At 42.0% G+C, this 21,358-nt stretch overlaps 1 protein-coding gene and 1 pseudogene across 1 annotated transcript in view; one reads left to right on the forward strand and one right to left on the reverse strand.

Moving 5' to 3' along the window:
* Sema3a (semaphorin 3A) overlaps positions 1 to 20,429 on the forward strand; it is a 396,022-nt gene extending 375,593 nt beyond the window's left edge. Inside the window, 3 exon segments of the mRNA XM_019209424.2 lie at positions 694 to 761; positions 15,251 to 15,393; positions 17,319 to 20,429. Of these exon segments, the coding sequence (XP_019064969.1) occupies positions 694 to 761; positions 15,251 to 15,393; positions 17,319 to 17,774 (667 nt within the window). The 3' untranslated portion in view covers positions 17,775 to 20,429.
* On the reverse strand, positions 2,714 to 4,138 carry LOC104870865 (annotated as a pseudogene).
* Positions 20,430 to 21,358: the final 929 nt, after the last annotated feature.

Consider the following 21,358-nt stretch of genomic DNA (forward strand, 5'->3'; position numbering starts at 1 on the left):
AAAAAAAAAAAAAAAAAAAAAAAGCCTTACTTAGCCTTAGCCCCAACATTTATTGTAGTTTTTTTGTTTTTTTCAGTTCACAGATAAATTGAATTTTAGTCATAACGGTATGAAAACTAAAGAACTTCTTAAAATAATCTGACAATGTAAGAAGAAATTTTAAAAAGTAATTTAAAGAAAGAATGGCCAGTCTTAATGTTTTAAAAATTGACACGTTTATTTAAGAAATTATGGATGCACTCTAAAAAAACATAACAATTTGAAGTTAGTTTTCAGGCTTACTCCCACATTAATGATCAGAAATCAGGTTTAACTCTGTTTGTTGAGAAAATGGACCATTATTCCAAATTTGGAGAGATTTTAATTTGAGGAGTTTCTTCTTAGAAGTTAAGCCTAAAATTCATGGGCGCTAAGGTTGTTATCTGATATCTCATCGCAAAAACCCTTTTTCTGCCCTGTAGTTTAAAAGGCTTTAAGTTGTCATTAGTACACCTGTGTGCTTGCTTCCAGCCTTAATCAGTGCTCTTACAGGTACATGAGCTGCTTGCAAAAATCTTCCTGTTGGATGCAAATGCATCTCTTCCTGTAAGCTCCTGGAGGGTGTGGTGCAGACGTTACTTCTTCACTCTTATCACCGGCATCTCAGGAGGACAGCAGAGCTTCAGTAATGCCTCTTACTTGTAACTGTTTTAGGCGCACAAGACGACAGGATATACGGAACGGAGATCCGCTGACACACTGCTCGGACTTACAGCACCACGGTGAGTCCGATCTCTCTACACTTGCCGTGCTAGGCTCTCGTGACCCTTGTTCACACTGGCTCCTACCCACGCCGCACGCACATCTCTCCTGAAGAGAAATGCAGCCAGGAAGAAAGAAAATACTAAAGCACACACAGCACGGAAAAGTACTTTATTACCATAGGTATGAGGAATTCAAGGTTTTAGATTCCTATGAAATTTACAGCTCAACCTTCTCGTATTCACGAAAAGAACCTGGGTTTAAGTATTTATATATTTTATAAATAGTAGCAACTTCAGGAGAGTAGGCAATACAAATGTTCCTTAAATTATATCAAAGAAGAAAATAGTCTTAAAATTAGCCGTGAGAATCTCCCATTTGTAGATACACCGTCTCCTCCGAGCTCAGGGGAGGACTTCACAGTGGAGTCACGTTGAACCACTGGTCAGATCAGAGGCTGGACTAATTTTAGGCTTCTTAGAAGATGTCAAGACCTGTCTAATGTCGAGGCTGTTTACTTAATGCCGAAACATCAACTCATTTTTCTTTAAAATGCAGTAAAAGTGTCCTAATAACTCTTTTGGCCTACTACAACCCTTTGTAAAAATAATAATGAAGTTGCGCTGCCCTCTGCTGGACAAACTTGTCAACGACAGAGCTAAAGAGCAATTCTTACTTGGGAATGCCTGACGGCCAGTGTGAACTTTGGATCTGAAAGTAGGGATCCTTTCGTCTAAAGAGGAGGGTCACTGTGTTTCTGTTGACGTTGTGTAGAATCCCATGGTTGATGAACATGAGGGAAACACTGACACGTGTAGCCTGCAGTCTGCATCCCAGCCTGGCTACGTCTGGGAGCACAGCTCCTCATGTCCCATCTTCCGGGGTGCAGGGGGTGTGGACCTCACTTTCTTGGGCCGGTGCTTGATTTCTTGAGAGGCAACAGCAGCAGGACATGGTAGCCCTGAGGAGCCAGTGTTTCAGACCTGATTTGCTTGCAAACTTTTCTCCCCAAGGAGTCTGCCAGTTCCTGTCCTCGTTGTAAACAGGAAGGAGAGCTTCAATTGGGGGGCTGTTTGTCGCCACGTGGGTATGGCACCCTCATGGACATGCCCTCCCCACATTATTTACGTGGTGCATCTCAGTCAGACCGCTGCCTTCCGTCTGTATCATTAGAACTATGGAGCTGTGATAGTCAGTATCTCTTTGACGGACTGTGAGACATTAATTCATGGCTTCTAAGAATCGATTTGCTTAGCTATGGAGAGTTAAAGGTAATACTTGGGAGGCAAAATACAGAAGGATGTGATTAAAAAATTTCCAATCCGACTTCAATCTTCATACCAATATCAACTTTGTTATTTTGTTGATGCTGTGTTTCTTTTTTTTATTTTGCTGAACATATTATTTATGCTTATGGTTGCTATTTGTAAAAGTGACACCAGAAAAGAGGCAGTGTTGTGAATACAGCGGCCAGACGGAGTGTCTGTACCCTTGAGGATACACCAAGACGTGCTATGGAGGACTTCCAAACATGCCAGCCTCTGGTTAGCTGATGGATCAGCAGCTGGAGCTGTCTGTCTCTCCTTTGTTCAATGCCATTTTCTTTGAATTCTGGTCTAGTTTCACCTTCATTGTGCTTGCATTTTGGCGACCTGGTCTTTGGTTTGGATCCTATGTGGAACCAGGATCTAAAACTACAATTGGTCCAGCTTTGCGCTGCCAATGTATTTTCTCTTGTACCTAATGTTACCAGGAGGCTGGAACATGGCCTTGTAACTTGTGCATCCTTCAGTTCACAGGACCCCTCACCTGGCTCAGGTGTGAGCGGCAGCTGCTGAATTCTGCCTGCGAATCTTCTTGTTCAAGGCTGTTTTTGTTACACTGGACACAGAACCCAACACTGATGTGGATTTGGACTCTGAGGCAGCTCACATCCCAGCTAGGCTACTGCTCTCTGCTTCGCTGTCAACTTTCTGAGTTGTAAAATCCTTTCTAGCACAGTTTCACTGTTTTCACAGTCAAGCAGTTTTAAGCTTCTCGAACTAGTAGATTTGCCCAGTGTCCACAGTATTCCTTCCTTCATCCACTGCACTTTCAGTGCCCTTTGAGGATTCTGGCTTTGCCTTCGGTCTGGCTGTCTGATTACCTGGTCTAAGATGAACCCCCTTTTTAATTCCATCCATCATCTCTTCGACAGCTTGCCTCCTTACGCCTGGAACTTTCTTGGTGGTTTCTGGTGGAATTGCCTTTTCCTTTTTAGCACCACTGCCACTGGGGTGGGGTTGTTTCTGCATCATGGACATGAGGGGTTGGATAGGATCGGGAGGTGGAGGGGAAGAGGAGGAAGAGGGGTGCGGAATTCTCAGACTGGTGCGCTCCATTCTGGAGCCTCCAATTCCTGGCCTTCTCTTCAGAATTCTGGTATTTCAATTCCAGGTCCTTCTTTTCTTTTTCCGGAATCTCCGGTTGCTGTTGGAGGCTGCGTTTCTTTGTGCAATGCTTCATTTTCTAGCTGTTCCTCTGATTCTTTGACCTCTTGCTGATGCTGAATTCTCTCTTCTTCAAGTTGCTGGACAAGTTTTTTGTTTTCATTTAAAGCTTTCGAAAGCTGCTGGTCAGGGAGTGTGCCCTGTAGCAGGCGGTGGCTTCTGTTTCTTCAGCTTGCTCTGATCTATGACCATCTCTTGTGCAAACAACTCCACTTTCTCCCCAAGGTCCTTCTCCAGTTCTGGGTTTACCTGCATCTCCTCAGATCCCTTATTGCCTACATGGACACTCTACTGCATTTTTCTAAGATGGTTCTCTGTTCAAGAACTTCCCCGTGTAAAACAGCCTTTTCTTCTTTAACTTTATTTACTTCTTCAGTGTCTTTCACAAGTTTGTTCTGGAGATTTTCTGGCTCAGTGGCTCATAATCTTCTTTTCCTCCTGAGCAGATACTATTTGATCTCTCAATTCTTTGATCTGCTTGACGCTGGACTGAGACGAGTCTCAGCTGCACCCTCTGTGTCTGTCTTGTCTTCTTCATCATCAGTGTTTATCTCCTCCATTATTACATCTGCTCCCAGCTTGGCCATGGATAAAACGCTGATTCTTTTCAGTGTTTATTTTCTTTTTTTTTTTTCAATGTTTGTTTTCTTTATTTAGCTTTGTTGCCAAGGCTTCAGTATTTTCTCAACAAGTCTTCTCTATTTCAACATGGTTTTGCTTGGAATTACCTTCCTCCATAACCACGTGGGAAACTTTCTGAAATTCTTCCAGTTTTTCAACAGCTTTATCTCATTTTTGCCTAATTTTGTTTCCTGGTTCGCTGCTCTGTAGTCCTCGTATTTGCCTATAGCTTGCTCCTTGGGGCTGGTGAAGAGCTGCAGCTTCTTCTCCTCATCTGAGCTGTTCATTTTGCTGGGCGGGGTGGGGAATAACAGGAAAAGAGGAAGCAGTGAGGAGGAGGACACTGGGGAGGGGAAGCACAAGCAAGATGCCAGTGGTGAGCAGCTGCACTGCCTGGCTGCTGATGGTGCATTTCTAGGGCGACACCAGATGTTCCGCCATGAAGGTGGGAAGTTCTCCATAAACGTTTCTGGATGCATGATCTAAGAACTTCAACCACAAGAGAGGCAGTTACTTTGCTAATTTTGCTTTCCAGGAGGTATTTGAACTAAATAGAAGATACTCTGTATTGTGAAAAATGTTTAAATTATATATTATTATCATATTACTATCCTACTCCGAAATGGAATCTCTCTGAAGGAACATCTGTATGAACTCGTCAATTAACCGATAACCAGGACTCACACAACATCATGTGTGGAACGCTGAACTGCAGTGAGAGATTAGACACTCCAACTGAATCATCCTCTTGTTCAGCAAAGTAGTTTCTTTATAAATGCAGTTAGTATTCCAAATAATATGTATGCTGCAGTTATGAGTGACTATCTACTAAGCAACCAAAGGAGGTTCTGGAAATGTAAGTCTGTGGTGGCGACCTTGACTAGCACGTTGTGAGGTCCTCAGTTCAAACACCAGTGCTGAAATGAAAGAAGTGAGGCTGCATAACCAAATATTGATGATCCTCTACTGAATGGACGTTAGAGAATGTTTTGGGCCATAAAGGTGGGTTTCAGGGACGGAAACACTAGCATCTGTGAGGACTGGGCATGGAAAATTGCTGAGCTTTAGAAAGTAAAGAAATACAAATTAAATTTTCTTCTTACCACATAAAGTAAAGGGGTGGGTGTATTTCATGTTACTGGATCTGTGTGTGTGTGTGTGTGTGTGTGTGTGTGTGTGTGAACAAGCCTTCTTGCTTGTGATACAGGGGAGGAAAGGACAGAATAGCCTAGTGAGTCGTACGGCACTAAAACCTTCTCTTTCAGGAAGGCTTCTCTTCCTTCTCTGCTGCTCTCACTCACTGGTCACACACAGCCGTGCACACCGAGGGTTGCTGTGAACGTCAAGTGTTTGGAAACTCAGTTGTGCGTTCCAGGTCAGCCTCCCCGTCTTAGCACAGGACTTGGTGTTGTCTCTTGGAATAGTCGATGGCAATATTTGAAAGTCACGTGGGCAAAAATCGGAGCCCGACAGCGTAAAGCCATGGATGCTGTCTTGCTCGTGTCACTTCTCACATCCGTGAAGTGTGCACGCTCACATGGAAACATGCAAAGGTAGGAGATGCTTGCACAGAAAGCTGCTAAGCAACGTGAGGCCAGATTATACACTTCAGCATGATCGTTTCCAGCTGTCATGGTAAACGTATTTGGTAACACTTTATATTTACACACCCTGGGGTTTTTATACAGAGGCTATCGTAAAGTAACTCAGAGTTACAGGGAAAGGAATTGTGCTGAAGATGAGAGCCTTTAGCACGCACTGGCTCCCTCCCATGCAAAGCAGGGCTGGTGGCAAACGGGCCCAGCGAGGCTGGGATGCCTGGCCCACGTCCCCTTCGTCCCAGCATCCTCTTCTCGTCGTCGGTGACCACTCACCTAGAAAGCTCTTCATATCCGTTCCTGACTGCACATCCTGTCTTCCCAGGCACACCTCATACCGGGTGCTAAAGAGGAATTTCAGGTTGTTTCCAGCCTGTTCCCTCCCTAAAATAATTGCTGTGCTCAAAGTTGGAACTTGTCCAACATTGTGTTCGGGAAAATGACTGGCAAAGTCAGTTGAACTCTAATCTCCCCGTCCCCTGCCTGACGAGCCACCATGGACCGTAGGATGATTTAAGTACCCAGAAAGGAAAAACCTGCCCCATAAGTACCGGTATTTTTGTAAAAAGTCATAACATCCATCTTAGGTTTCTGGATCTTTGAAATGTTTTATGTCCTATCTTCCAGCATAATGGCATCCTTGAATTTCACTTCCTAATAGTTTTCTTGGCTGTTCTACATACATGCATTTCCTTTTCACATCTTACAGTAAAACATTCGCAAAATTCAATCTTCTAAATTATCTCCACAGCTAGCTCCTCTCAATTTATGTCTTGGTTGGCATCAAAATCATTCCCCAATTTTATAAAATATCTTTATTACTGTCATCTTTATGGTCTACTGGGCCATAAACTTAGTATTTTGGAGCAGTGCTATTCTGATCTGTGCCATAGCCTCTTCCAAAGATGAAGCTGAGCTCAGAGAGCAGCCTTGAGCTTTGATAGATGTGCTGATGTCAACTTTTAAAAAGCCATAACTTAATAAATTACCAAGTTTCATCAAGTTGAAGGTGAAACTGGATGTAAAAAGCACTGCTATTTTATGTTCTGCTCAGAAAAGCTGCCAAGATGAGCAATCTGAGAGGATTCCAGCCAGGACTGCAGATAATTCAGTAGTGCTTGGTGAGAACTAAACGTCCATGTGAACAGAGATCACAAGGAAAATGGCCCATTTCAGTCATGATCCTGAGTGGTGCCAATGGGGAAAACACTACTTAACCCATAGGGTTACCAAAGGTTTACTCCCGGAGTTCACATTGCAAGGCAGACCCAAAAGCTCAGCCTTAAGAAATCACTGGGTTGATGGAGTTCCACAGTCACTAGTAGTAAGAAATAATTCTCTCTGAAAGAAAGCAAATTCAAAGAAAATTCAGATCAAGAGCAGCAGCGAGGCACATTCTACTGTGAGAATGGTGTAGATGATTGTGGCCTAGAATCAATTCATTTCAGTATTATCTTCCATGTTTTTTAAACACCTTTGAGACTACTTATGTTTTGTAATAATCAATCAGCAGGTGTCTTCTATTGATAAGTAAGGCGAAGAATCTCATTCTGCCCAGCAATTGGGTGTGAGGAATACAACATGGGTAAGACCAAGTTAGAAATACCTTCTGCTAGCTTTGTTCTTTATTAAAGTGTGTAAGTATAACACCAGAATCACCTGTTCAGATCACTCTAATTTTACTGCAATAAACAGAGGTCAATTTAGCTTGCTATATTTCTCCTCAATTCCAAAGTTACAAGGATTGTGTATCTTTAAAATACAAGATGGAATTTTCAGTATTTTTATGGAAGATTTCTGCTTCCACAAATGGGTATTTTCTATCTCCCATCATCTCTCTTGGGGAAAAGTAAACGAAACATTAAAATTCATGTTTCTTCATTTTTAAAGTAAATGTTCCCGTAGTCATGTTCCTCTGGCATATAGCTTATTGGTGCTTTCTCTGGTAATGCATTTGCTTCAAAATCATGAAAGTAAAACTTATCAGATGTCTGACACAGACTAAACAAATAGCAGATATTGTCATATTCGTATTTTTTTAAGGAACTGAGTTTCAGCTTGCTGCATTGTAAGAGGAATCGTAGCCAGTGACATCAAAAGTGTTGACTACAGAGTTAAATATCGCTCCAGTGGCTTCAGATTTCACTTCATAATGCATTGATTTCATTATCATATTTATAAAACAAGAATCTCTAAAAGCAAGGCACTAGTGACTCTCCCTGTGAACCAGTTCCCTTCAGACGTGAAGGTTAAAATTTCCAGGGCCATGTATGTGTCTGCCTACCCATCTACCAACTGCATTCCTACTACATCATTGTAAGGAGAAATCCACAAGGATTCATGTATTCAAATTATCTAAATTATAAAAATTTTAAATGTTATATCCTGGTTCATAACTAATTCCAAGCACCAAGAACACAAAACTACATACTTTAAAAGTTTAATTGCTTCAAGAGTTGATAATTTACAAGTTCAAATTTTCTGTAAGGTTTCACTAGTTGAGTCCTTTCATGGTCAAAATATTACATGCACTAAGTCTCATATGTATTTGTCATATTTCTAATACGTGGATAAAAACACATGCATGTGCCTACATACACAGGCACGCATGCACTGATTGCAGCATGCGTGTTTGCAAAAGCACATCCAGGGAGTGTTTCAGAGACTCTGCTTGGTGTGATCAGCATTGCGAGTCCTGGAAAGACAGCAGTAGGCATTAGCTTGATAAATAGTAGACACGATCCCTCTTCTATACTATAATGAACATTGTAGAATTTTTCTAAATGCACTATGATGATTGTTAAATTAGTGTTCAACCATCTCTATATGCAGGTTCGAAGTGTACATGAATGGATAAATTGATGTTTTCTTTACTTTTAAACATTTTATACTTTTCCGAGGGATATAATCAACCTGTGAGATGCCTTTTAAGCTATTTCAGCCTAAGAAGATACTGTTCATCCAGTTGGACTCAAACAGAAGTCTTTTCTACTTCTAAAGCATGTGTTGTTTCTAGAGAAAATCACCCAGAATCTAGTTAGATAAACCAGAGTAATGGCCTTTGTACTTAATTAGTATACTGCTAGTGTTCTGTCTCACTGGGGGTCCATGGACAAGACTTTTTGTGCTTTCTTTTCTCCAATGCTGGACCTTTCACATTGAATAATATCGAGGAAAGTACTAAAATACAGTGCGTTGAAACAACTGGAATTTAATTCTTCTCTATGTAACCTAGTAACTAACGGTATTTGCTAAATAACCCAAGTAAATATTTAAAATCATTCACATCTATTCGCCTTTTCCTAAATTAAGTTTGCCTTTATATTTCTTGTTTATGAAATACAAACTTCCTAAAAGGGGAGTATCAGAAATCACAGAATAAACGAGTACACGGTGCACTACCTCGTCCATCTCCACCTCCCCCACGTGACGTCGCGCTTCCGAGGACCGTTAAGTTGTTCACAGTCCCATCTAGGGAGACATTTGCGGGGTAGAAGGGGGAAGGGGAGTAAATGGGACCTGAAATGCGATGCCGTCTGTCTCTGTTACATTGGAAGAGAATCAAATGCTCAATATGGCTTTTGCAACATGATACTTTTGGCCAAATGATGGATATCATGCCTTTTTTGTTGTTACAAAAGGAAGCAATTAATTTAACTTCTTTCTTTCCTCCCATTTTTGGGGGTTTGTTAGCCTCATTTCATTTCCATAAATTATACCACTAACAGAGGATATGATTAATTGAAGACTGCTTCTTTGAAAACATTATTTCTTGTCATTAACAGCTGTAACATATTGCAATATTACGTTATCCAAACACGCTGGTGCTTTTAGAATAATTTTAATATCATGTTGCTTTTGCTGTTCTGTCGTAACCATTCAGACTGCTGAACCCCTGAGAACGTATTAGGCCAGTTTTCCCACCTCACCCTTCTTGTTCACCGGTAATTTTCATGGCAAAAGTTTGTATTCAAAACATTTGCTTTCTAAGTGCAAAGTGTATTTGAAAACAGTTTTGAGCAAGATTGTTTTCTGTCTGGAAATCTACAAAATTGCCTGTGGGCCTTTAGTGGCATAGGTCTCCTTGGAGATGTGGTGGCGTATTTGTGAGTTCCCAGGTCTCTTTCTCTCCTTGTTCCATATTTGGAGTGTTTGATTTGGAGCGTCCTTGATTAATCATCAACTGCTCTCAGCATGTCACAAATCAACTTTTATAAAATTATTAGACTTAAGAAACTGCAAATGCTTATGTGTATAGTGGTTCAGTGAAACAGTCTGTCATAATCAGGGTTTTAACCCCTGTACCCTTTTCATTAATTAAACTTTTAATCATTTCTTTTATGTGATCATGATAATTTTGTCACAGTCACATGAAATTTCAGCCTTTAAGTTCATTATAGCTATGGTTATCTGGCTTTACCACATGGCAATCACCTGCTAAGGGCTTTGGGTCACCTTCCTAGTCGGTTATGGAACACAGAGTATGGGGAAGGCAACCAGTTTGATGGTAATTGTAACCAGTGAGTCTGTGTGTTCTCTAGAAAGACATGAGGAAAGAGATATTTTAAACCTGCTACAGAGGAAATGTTTTCTTTGTTGATTTTGTGGGAGTAGATTAATATTGGAAAGGACTTCATAATTTGTCTTAATTTTTACTTCTCTTTTTAAATATTTTTATTGGTAAATTTTAGGTATACAATGCAGTCACATTCATCATTGGGATCATGTACCTTTACATGATGTATCTTGGTTCTTAATTTTTCCCCCATTCCCCTAGCCTCCCTTTCCACCTCCACTTCCCTATTTACAAAGACTTTGTTTCCATTTTTTTCCTTTTCTCTTATTTTTTATCTTCCCTTTTTACCTTTTCCCTGCCCCTCCCATGTGCCCCATGCCTTTAGACCTTTTCTTCCTATTACAAAATGTCAATTAAACATTTTGACCCTTATTTACACTTTTATTTTATTGTACCAGAGAAACTATACGGTATTTGTACCTGTTCATGTCACTTGCCCATTTCTTGCTTGGGTCTTTTATTTTAGATGACCTATTTTTTGAGTTCTTTATATATTTTAGATATTAGTCTTCTGTCTGTCTGATGAAAACCTGGCAAATTTTTTACCATTCTGTAGGTTGCCTCTGTACTCTACTGATTGATACTTTTGCTGCTGTTCAGAAGATTTTTCATTTGATGTAATCCTATTTATTGATTCCTACTGCTGTTTCTTGTGCCACTGGGATTCTGGTTAGAAAGTCCTTACCTGTACTTATGACTTCAAGTGTTTTACCTATTTTACCTTCCGCTAGGTCCAGTTAGAGGTTGAGGTTGGAGGGTTGTCATCAAGTTGAAGACAGCCTGAGCTACATACTGTGCTCCATCTCAAAACAAAACAAAAAAGGAAAGAAAGAAAAATGGAAAGATGTCCCCTGCCCTGCGGCAGAATCAAAGTTGGCAAAATGGCCATACTCCCAAACTGTCATACAGATTCAGTGCAGTCCCAATCAAAATGCTAACAGCATGCTTTACAGAACTAGAGAAAACAATCTTAAAATTTATATGGAACTAGAAGAGACCCAGAATAGCAAAAGTAACACTGGGTAATAAGAGCAACACAGGAGCAGGGGCCAGGGGCTTAGCTCAGCGATTCCACTGCCTGCCTTGCAAGCGTAAGGTCCCGAGTTCAATCTCCAGTCCCATCATTTGTCTTCGTGTGGATCTCAGCAAAGAATTTTGAGTTCTGAATTAACATTTTATCACAATAGCAGTAATAATGATAATAATTATAAGTATAATGGCCAGACATACGCACAGGTATTACTATGTCCAATAGTGTGCTAGTATTTATGAGAATAACAAAAACCATATTAAAGGTGCTATGCAAATTTACGTTGTCTATAATTGCTGCAAAAACATATTTAATGCAATGTGTAACTGTTTAAAATAAACAAAGATAAGACAAAGATGATACTGCTACACCAGTGGGACAGGTTCAAAGCCAGTCATGCAGCAAGAACTTATTTACCAAGAATCTACTAACGGAGAACATAAATTTGGGTATCCTTTTATTTTCAGCCAATATAAAGGATAAATATGATCACAAAATTCATTACTTTTAAAGAAGAATCAGCTGTTTAGAAGAGTGTGCGTGATTCCTAAAACACTAGACCAGAGCAACGTTTTCAGATGGTGAACATGGAGAAAGCACGTCCCTGGCCTCAGGATGTGGTGACACAGACACAGCTTCACTGTGTGGCCCCTTCAGCGGGAGCCGGGTCACTTAACATTGGCCCAGCGTATTCTGCTGTCCGCTCTCAGGCCAACTGGCTTCATCTGGAGCCACAGAGCCGTACCTCGGACAGGTGGGCCATGGCACAGCCCTCTGTGATGTCACGAGTTGTATGAGTCATTTTTCTAAACTGAAACTTCACTATTCAGGTTTAGCTGCAGTGTTGGCGCTTGGCAATAAATCGGTGGGTTTGAGCTGCAGTTTGGGTACTTGGGCTCAAAAGGATTCGCCATCACTGATCAAGAGGGAGATTTCAGCTCACACTTGCCATGCACATGTAAAATTTCATATCCTTCAAGGAATCTTTAATCAAGCATAGCTCTTCAGTTGAGCTTTAGGACTAAATTAGGTAACTGGATTCAATATTATATTCCTGGAAAAGTACTTAGCAGAAAGCTCTTCTCTGCTGTCATTTCTGTGGAGCTGTTGGCTTTACAAAGATGGAAACTGTGCTTGCTTCAGCAGCACATACAGTGAAGAATCTAGTCGGGCTAGATGAACGCAGTAAGACTAGAAGCTGAGAGTAAAAAAATCAAAATGTTGTATTTATGAGAGATTTTCTAGAGAGGGAGAACAGAGAGAAAGAGGGGGAAACTGTATTATTAATGTATCCTGCATTGCACAAAATTTGTGAAAATGGTCATACTAGAAGAGTCACAAATGGGGATGACATAACTTATGAGACATCTGTTCATAGGTGTCAAATGGAGGAAAATTAATGGTTTCCAATTTAGCAGAAATCATACCTGTGTGCACAGACAGGTGTGCTTGGTTGAGGCCTTCTTCATTGAAAGTTCTGGTCATAAATTCGAAGTCACTCATGGTAGAAGCAGCCTGCTACAGAGAAATAAACAAATCGCTACATCCGATGAAAGTTTGTTTAACTATGGCTAATGGCAGCAGGGCTTAACCACACCTAAAACCGAGGAATCTCACCCAGAGAAGCATGGTGTCACCTCTGCCCTGAGCAGAACTGATACCCACCATGACTGGATGTGGGGCTTCCCTGGCCGCTCACTTGAGGATGTTTCTCTTTGGAGAAAGGGCACAGAGACTCAATTCGGGGAAGACAGGACTTGAAGGCACCAGCCAGAGTAGTATCAAAGCAAACTCAGGAAGGCACCAAGCCAGTGAGCCATTTACCCAGGTGTGGGTTTTCTATTCAGGGAAGCAGGAACTGGAATGCCCTGATGTGTCTTGGTGAGCATGAAATGCCCTTTATTAAACTGAAAGCAGCTGGGGATTTAGCTCAGTGGTTCCGCTGCCTGCCTCGCAAGCACAAGATCCTGAGTTCGATTCCCCGTACAAAAAAACAAAAAATCTGAAAGCGACTTGGTACAAATTCATCATGAAGTCACATGTCGTCTTCTATAAGATTCAACTAGGAAAGACATGGATGAGATTAATTTTCTAATATAAGAAAGCAATGAAGATGTCTTTTTCCTTTTTTTTTTTTTTTCTGGTATGCAAGGAAAGTTTGCTGCCCCCGGAAAAGATCTTGAAAAGACAATTGAAGACTGAAAGGTTTCTCAGGACTATCAGAAAGATTCACAAGCCAGACTTGTTAGGTAACTGAACAGAAGGCCTTTCAGACAGTGGTTTTGGACATAATATACCCAGCTGTGTTGCGGCCGGCTCCCTTCCTGCTACAGGCACGTTGTTCTTCTGCATTCTGTGCCAGCTGCTGTCCGGAAAGATCCAAGCAGAGTTTTGTGTTTGAGTGATAACTTATTTCCATAGATTGTGACAGGAATTTAAACAGTCAGGGGAGAGATGCGTCCATTACTACAAATTCTGACCTGGAGAGCAGGCCTGGGGCAGGAGGTGGCAGCAGAGCTGTCACCGGTGAGACTCGTGTCCATACGTGTGTAGACACGGATGGGGTGAAAGGCGTTTTCCTGTCTCCATCCAACAGTTCCCAGAGTGGACAATCGGCAGGCGCCGTGCCTGTGACATTACTGCCTCAGCTCCTTGGAGGGCGTCCCGGTCACTTGCGGTCCCAGCCACAGGCTCCCCAGCCCTGTTCGGCACAGCCGTTAGGGAGCAGCACCTTTCGGAGGAGCCTGGCCTCGTGGACTGCGTTTCCCTGACTGAGGCAAACTAATGGCTTCCGAGGGAAAACCCAATGGTTTTGACTGGGGATCTTGACACACAGGATACACATCTCCAGTGATTTTTCAAAGGCGCTACTTGGGAGCGGATAAATATTATTTCTCTTCTTTGCAGTAATTCCTTAGGTCTGGCTATTTTCAGGTGCTGATTACTGCAGTAAGAAGAGGCAGTGGCTTCCCAATTAGAAGCACCACGCTGGGGCGGTTGACACACAGCCGCGGAACCTCGCACCCAGGGGTGGTGAAGGAAAGAGTGTGAACACAGCCAAGTCAGAGCAGCGGGAGGCCTCAGGCCATGGCGGGAACTGAGAGAAGCCCAGCTTTGGGAAGCTTGGACTCTAGTGAGAGGAAGCAGTACTGGTCTCACCAGACAGAAGGGCTCAGCTCTCCACGACCAGAGTAAAACTGTCAGAGCCATGCAAAGATGGGCGTGGTGTTCTAAAATTAAAAACCTGGCAGGGTTTGAAGGAGAGAGCGAAATTTTCTCATCTGTCCACATGGGCAGCTTCCTACGCATGTGAAATATATTTATTATTTTCTAAATTAACGTAACGAGCTCCAGATTGCACAGGATGTCATAATGGAAACAGGATTATACGAGATAATGTGGAATTTTGTCCTCTAGATGAGTTTCACCTAGATTCCCTGTGCTGTCGTTTTGACCTGAGCTGAGCTCTGCTTGCCACAATGAAGGAGGTTACATGAAGGGTAAAATAATAGAAACCTCATCAGGAAATGGGCTTTCACATTGCTGTATTTTATTATAAACTCTTGCCATATTCCACAGCCTAATTCTTCAAATTAATAAAATATGTGTCATTTTAAAATAAGGACAATTGAAACCACATTGCGTTACAGTGACGCCACTTTCTTCTGTGGCTTCCCTAGCGTTTCACACCGAGTGGCGGTGAGCACAGCCTTCTAAGGGTTCTCCACAGGAAGCAGAAACTTCCGGAACTCTACCTTCCGTAAAACGCTAGATAAATATTGCTAGCGATTAATTTAATTTCACAGATGAAAAACACAAAAAGGCAAGAAGAGTTTGTCAGAGAGAGATCCTTTTTCCCGGAGCCCAGGGCAGAGAACGGCGCGCGGCCCCAGGTGCGCTCATGGCCGAGGAGGGTTCGCAGAGCGCACACGGGCGGGTTTCGTGGATGGAACGCTGTTCTCCGGTAGACCGATCTCTGCATGTTTTCAGACAACCCATAGCAGGACGATTACTCCGTCTAGATAGGCACTGGCTTCTGAAAGTTTATGCCCTTGACATTTCTTGGCATCTCCGATCCACTGAAAACGTCCAACGTGCAACAAGTCATGTCCTCCGATTCCAGATGCGTCGTTTGGAAAGTTGTCATTACCTCTCTCACGCTCTCTCCTTTTCCTTTCCCATCCCTCCCGGCCAGATGATCCCCAGGGGCACAGCCTGGAGGAGAGGATCATCTACGGGGTGGAAAACAGCAGCACTTTCCTGGAGTGCAGCCCCAAGTCCCAGCGCGCGCTGGTGTTCTGGCAGTTCCAGCGGCAGAACGAGGATCGGAGAGAAGAGGTACCGGTGCCTTGCCGGGCTGCTTCTGTCTAACAGGGCTGTGGTGGGGGCAGAGACGCGGTGGCAGCCCCTGCCCTTCCTTCGCCAAGCAGAGCTCGATCCCTGAGCGGTCCTGACCCCGCGGGCTGGTGGGTGGCGGGCCTGTGCGAGGAGCAGGAGGAGCGGTGACTCCTGGTGAGAGTCTCCCCCTCAGAAGCTCCGGGGCTGGGTCAGCGCCTTTCTGTACCATCGTCTACCAAGTCACTGTTTTACTTCCCTGCTTCAAAACGATCCCATCTTCCTGCCCATTTTAACTTCTGCTCAATTAATTCTTCTCTTCGCACTTGCCTCCCTTTCTTTCTTTTTTTTATGGTGGATTCCTAAGTTTCACTAAATGTGTTGCAGGAAAAGACACGTTGCCACTTATGCCCCGCAAAATATTCTCCCTCGGCTCAGAAACAGTTACCTCTTCACTCTTGCCACTTTCTTCCTATTACTCTCGCCGGTACGTTTCGGGTGCGCAATATAACGGCCCTCATCCCGGGAGACTTCTGCCTTTACACAACCCATCTTGATTCTTACTTTTCCCCCACTGCCCCCTGCATCCCCCACCTCTCCCTATTCACACACTTTGTTTCCGTGTTTTCCTTTTCTCGTATTCATTCCATTCCCTTCTCTCTTCTCCCCTACCCCTCCCACTTCCCCTTCCCCTTTGGACCTTTGCTTCCTATTGCACATTATCTGTTATACATTTTGGTCACTATTCACACTTTCAGTTTCTCACACCAGAGAAACTACTCACTATTTTCCTGTGTATCCTATTTGTTTCACTTAAGAGCATGGCCTCAGCATGCATCCATTTAGCTATAAATGCCTCTAATTTCTCTTTCTTTTTGGCTGAGTAATATTCCACTTATTTTCTTAAAAACCCACATCTTTATCCAATCTCCAGTTGATGGGCAGTTGGGCTGTTTCCATGTTTTAGCTATGAGAAGCTGTGCTGCTGTGCCTTCCTCACCTTGAGAGGGAGTTGGGGAAAGAGAGTAGGGGACAGAATGACAGCACTGAGATCCTCTGTCACCCATAGCAGAAACCATGTGGGAGCAGCAAGTGACTCCTCTTGCACAATACAGTCACTGTTTCCTCCTTAAAGGCCAAGAGTTATACACAGAAAACCTTGGGTGCAACGAGAGAGCACTGACCCTAAAACCTTTCAAATGCATCACATAAGGTCCAGACTGTGTGGTTGGTTTGTGAAATGCACTATGTGCTGGTGATTTTACCAGCATAATATGACCATAAAAAAAAAAAAAAAACAAACACTCCCGTTAGCTTTTCTGGACATTTTAAACAGTCTTCATATAATCACTCTGCGTAAATGTCAATTGACCTTATACAGTGCCAGGCTTTTACAAATTTCTACTGTTAACTGGATTCAAAACAAAAGTGAGAGCAAATTCTCTCATTCATGTCCCATTCAGTACCTAATAAAGAAATACTTAGTGAATTTTAAATTTACTTATTTTCTCCTCGGTGTACAACCACTCGATTTATATTTCTTTCATCGATCTCAGTAAGTTCATTTCAATGCCCCACTGTTTTCTACGTCATGGTTTTATCTTTCCAATTTAAGTATCTATTGCAAACTTCATGTCATAGTCATACACTTATTTTACGTTTATAAAATAAAACCATATATTCTTTCCCACAGTAACCTTGGATACTTAAGATTTTTATAAGAAATCTTATTAAAACAGAGGTACAACCAGTGATCTTAAAAACACTTGCCTGATGTAACTGTTTTCCCAGCTATAAAAGTGCAGCCTGCCCTTACCCTTCTATTAGGGATGGTGCTAGCTATCGACTTGTGTCTGAACCATGAGTCTGAATTTTCCCTGCGTTCGGGAAGTGTGCAGGTTGTGTAACAGCTCTCTCCTCCCGGCCAGGTCAGAGTGGATGAGCACATCGTCAGAACCGAGCAAGGACTCCTGCTGCGCAGCCTGCAGAGCAAGGACGCGGGCTCCTACCTGTGCCAGGCCGTGGAGCACGGGTTCACGCAGACGCTCCTGAAAGTCACGCTGGAAGTCATCGACACGGAGCGCCTGGAGGAGCTCCTGCACAGGGACGAGGACGGGGCCGGCTCCAAGGCCAAGGAGCTGTCCGGCAGCGCAACGCCCAGCCAGAAGGTCTGGTACCGGGACTTCATCCAGCTCCTCAACCACCCCAACCTGAACACCATGGACGAGTTCTGTGAGCAAGTCTGGAAAAGGGACCGAAAGCAGCGCCGGCAGAGGCCGGGCCACACTCAAGGGAACAGTAACAAATGGAAGCACTTACAGGAAAACAAGAAAGGGAGAAACAGGAGGACCCACGAGTTCGAGAGGGCACCCAGGAGTGTGTGAGCTGAATTACCTCTAGGAACCTTGAACAAGTAGCGACTTGCCTAGACAATAACTGGAAAACTGCAGATATACATGAACGCGTTCCGTGGCATTACGTGGGTGTTTACAATGGTGGAGCATTCAGCTGAGTCCCACCAGTAATAAATTAAGTCCGTGAGTAACTTTCCTAACAGGCTTTCTTCCTAATACCAACACCTAGAGAGAGGTCGCGGGAGTTCACGGATGTTCTCCGTAGCGGACTGCTTCCTATGAGAATCCATTGGACAAGTCCCACTTTCTTCTTTGCCTGAGAAATAAAAATGTCAGTTGCCATGTTGCCATCTAACGGAGAAAAACTGCATCAGCAAAGACATTTTACTGAACTAGAAGTTTCAAGTAAACTGCATGGATTTTCTGAGCTGATGAATATTCCAAATTATGATCGGATGCAAAGATATTTTTTGTCTACCAGCACTTGTGTTTGTGTACTGGAGGAAGGAGATGAGGGAAATTATACTAAATGAAATGGTCTGTGGGAATATAAAACACATAAACCATCCACTGTCCAGAGGCAAAATGGAATACACTGATCTACTACTGATATCTTCTTTCAGCTTTGACCTAAAGATGTATTTTATTAAAACTATAATTTAAATGTACCATGACAAATATGCAGTAAAATATAGCTGTTTTCTAAGCTAGAGTAGGTTTTCGTCTTATAATTACTGTGCTATATAGTTTGTTTTAAAATTTCCAACTGCGTGCTGCTTTTTTTGACATTTTGTTTTTAGTTCTCTAAGAGGGTTAGCTGATATTGTTCTAGATACACACACATGTTATTAACCATCACTTCCTAAAACCAAGGTATAAATTATGCTTTATTTTTCTGAGGAAATCAAACAAATGAAAGCTATTCACACTTCCCCTTTTTAAGTATCACCTAAGATAATTTTAACCTGCTTAAGGTTCTCAGAAAAACAGAATATAACCATCAAAAAAGGGAAAAATTTATTTGTTAAATGCGTTTTATCCTGTCTAAAGGATCAAAGGAAAGAAAATGATCTGTTCATCTCACAAAAATAATGTGTCATCTTAATATAGTGAATAGAAAATGTCTCCTAATTCTGTGCTTGAATTTCAGCACAATATATGAGACGTTAAAAATCCTCTTACGGTTCCACCAGGAATTCAGCGGATCACTCAATGATTTTGGCAAAGAGCAGTTAAAGGCAGGACAACATCTGAAAGGCAGATTTCCCCACTGTTTACTTCTGAATCAGCTCCTTTTCTCTCACCTTGCTGAAGAAAATAATCCATATTGAAAACACAGGACTCTTCCCAAGTCAGTGGGAAGGTTTCCAGGAAAGGACCCACACTTAAAAATGGTGAAACTGTTTGCTGCCACAACTTACACAATGAGGTGAAAGATTTTTAATCTTTGCTGTCCTGAGATGGCTCTTTGTGCACCATAGGTGCGGGGTGCCTGGGCCCTTCAACCTCATGTCCTGCTCCCAGCTCAGCAGCCCTTTGTCAGGGACCCTTCCCTGAGTCCTTTCCCAGGTACAAAACAGCGAGGAAAACAGCTTCTTGCTAATTAAAGCGGTGACACTGAAATTTAACTCCGGTTGTCTTGGGATTCTAATTAACTCAGCCTTAATTTCTCACCTCCGAAGACAGCAAATTGTTATTCCCAATCAGTGGAACGATTTCCCAGATGGAAGCTCCTGTTTCAGTTTTAATGATTATTTGAATAAACAATTTGTTGACATTTGTTTCAAATAAAAGCCTAAACATTATCTGCATCCAATTTTAGGCTCCATTGACTAATATAGTGCTGTTTTGGACATACATTTTCAAAGGAAATTTGAATTACTAAGCTGTTTGAAGAGCACACTTCTGTACAGGAAACAGTGTTTGGAATATAAATCAAAGAATCAAGAGTGCTCCAAAAATAGCTCATTTTTTTCTACTTTGGTACAGAACCTTAACTGTATTAAAATTCAGTGTTGTATTTCATTCGAAATTCGCACTGAAACAAATTTATTTGCAATACCAGAAGTATCTTATTTCTTTTTAGTCCTTAAAAATAAAAGGATTTGAAGGGCTAGAGATTATATGATAACTTCATGGACACTGTCCAGAATCTGAAAGCATTTTGTTTAGCATTGTAAAATATCAATAGGAAACGACTTGACTTTAATTAAAAGTATCAAAAGCAAACAAGTCCACCGGCATGCCTTTATAAACCATCGGGTGTAAGGTTTTTGGAAAAAGTGTAGCTGTTATGTGCGGGTAATGAACTTTTACTGCAGCCACAATCTCCTGCCGGTGTGCACTGAGGGGCAGCTCGTACAAAAATGAATTCGTGCCCCACTTAATAATTCAGATCGAATAGCCACTGACATATGCATGTATCATCCGAGATGACACTTGGTCAAGAGACTCACCTGACCTTCAGCAAATGATAACAGCAATCGTAACATATGAAACAATCTGTTTCAAAATGAAATTATGGCTCCCCGTGGAAATCAAATGTAAAATGTAAATGCATGTAAATGCACACTTATTGCTTCGTTTCCTGTATTATTTAGTGATTTTTTAATGATACGTGTTTAATATTTTTGCTACCTACACATTAGGCAAAAGAGATGTAAATAGTTTTGAACAGAAGAGGAAGAACAGTGTAAAGTACACGCTTTGATAGGACACGGTGCAGTGTGCTGGACGTCATCCCGAAAGGCAAGGTTTCCTGCAAGGGGCAGGGTGGCCTGCGTACTCCTGCAGGCCAGAAGGTGAGCGCCCACCCAGCGAGCATGCGTGTCGCCAGATAGTAAAGATGTTGCCTATCTGTGTTTATCACTGCATTTCAGACGGGAACTAAAAAACTGGAGAGTCACATGTAATGAAACTGCTGCTGTAAATTATTCCTTTTAGCATGTGTTCAGTTGCTAAATACACATTTCTTCAAAACATTTGAATTCAGATGTCTTTACTGTTTCCTGTAACATATGGTGTTCAGGAGCATGAGCTTGGGAGATTTTGAGAACGTGGATCAGGTTGCTATATAATTAGCTAACAGATTTCTTCATTGTAGTCATCTGTAAATTGGATTCTATATTTATGGTGATGGTACACATTTTTATGCCCTTTAAATTAAATATTGTTCCTTTTTGTGTCATATCTAAAAAGAAAATATAGGAATGAAATTCTGTCGTATGTCACCTTCCTAGTAAGTTTGGTTTCACTCCAGATCTGCAAAGATGTCAGATTGTTTATGTTATTACCTATCCTGAAGGTCTTGGGAAAACATTTTGTCACTGTGAAGTCACTAGTGTAACATTTGAAATCTTTGTCGTATGAATTCATGTTTTGACACAATTTCAATTTAACAGAAATCTGTGAGGTTTCATGGCTTCGAGGACACATTTGAGAAACAGAGCTCAGCGTAACCTTATTGTGTAATGACATGCTAGGTATAAACCAACACGCCAAAGGCATCCGTGTTTCTATTTTACCTTTGTCTGTAATCATTATTTAAAGTCAATGTTAATGTTTGCAAAATAACGTTTCCATAAAGAAGAAAACATTATTTTTCAAAAAGTCTG

The sequence above is a fragment of the Fukomys damarensis genome, unplaced genomic scaffold (genome assembly GCF_012274545.1).
Source record: "Fukomys damarensis isolate Sample0158 unplaced genomic scaffold, DMR_v1.0_HiC HiC_scaffold_4, whole genome shotgun sequence".
NCBI classification, from domain to species: Eukaryota; Metazoa; Chordata; class Mammalia; order Rodentia; family Bathyergidae; genus Fukomys; species Fukomys damarensis.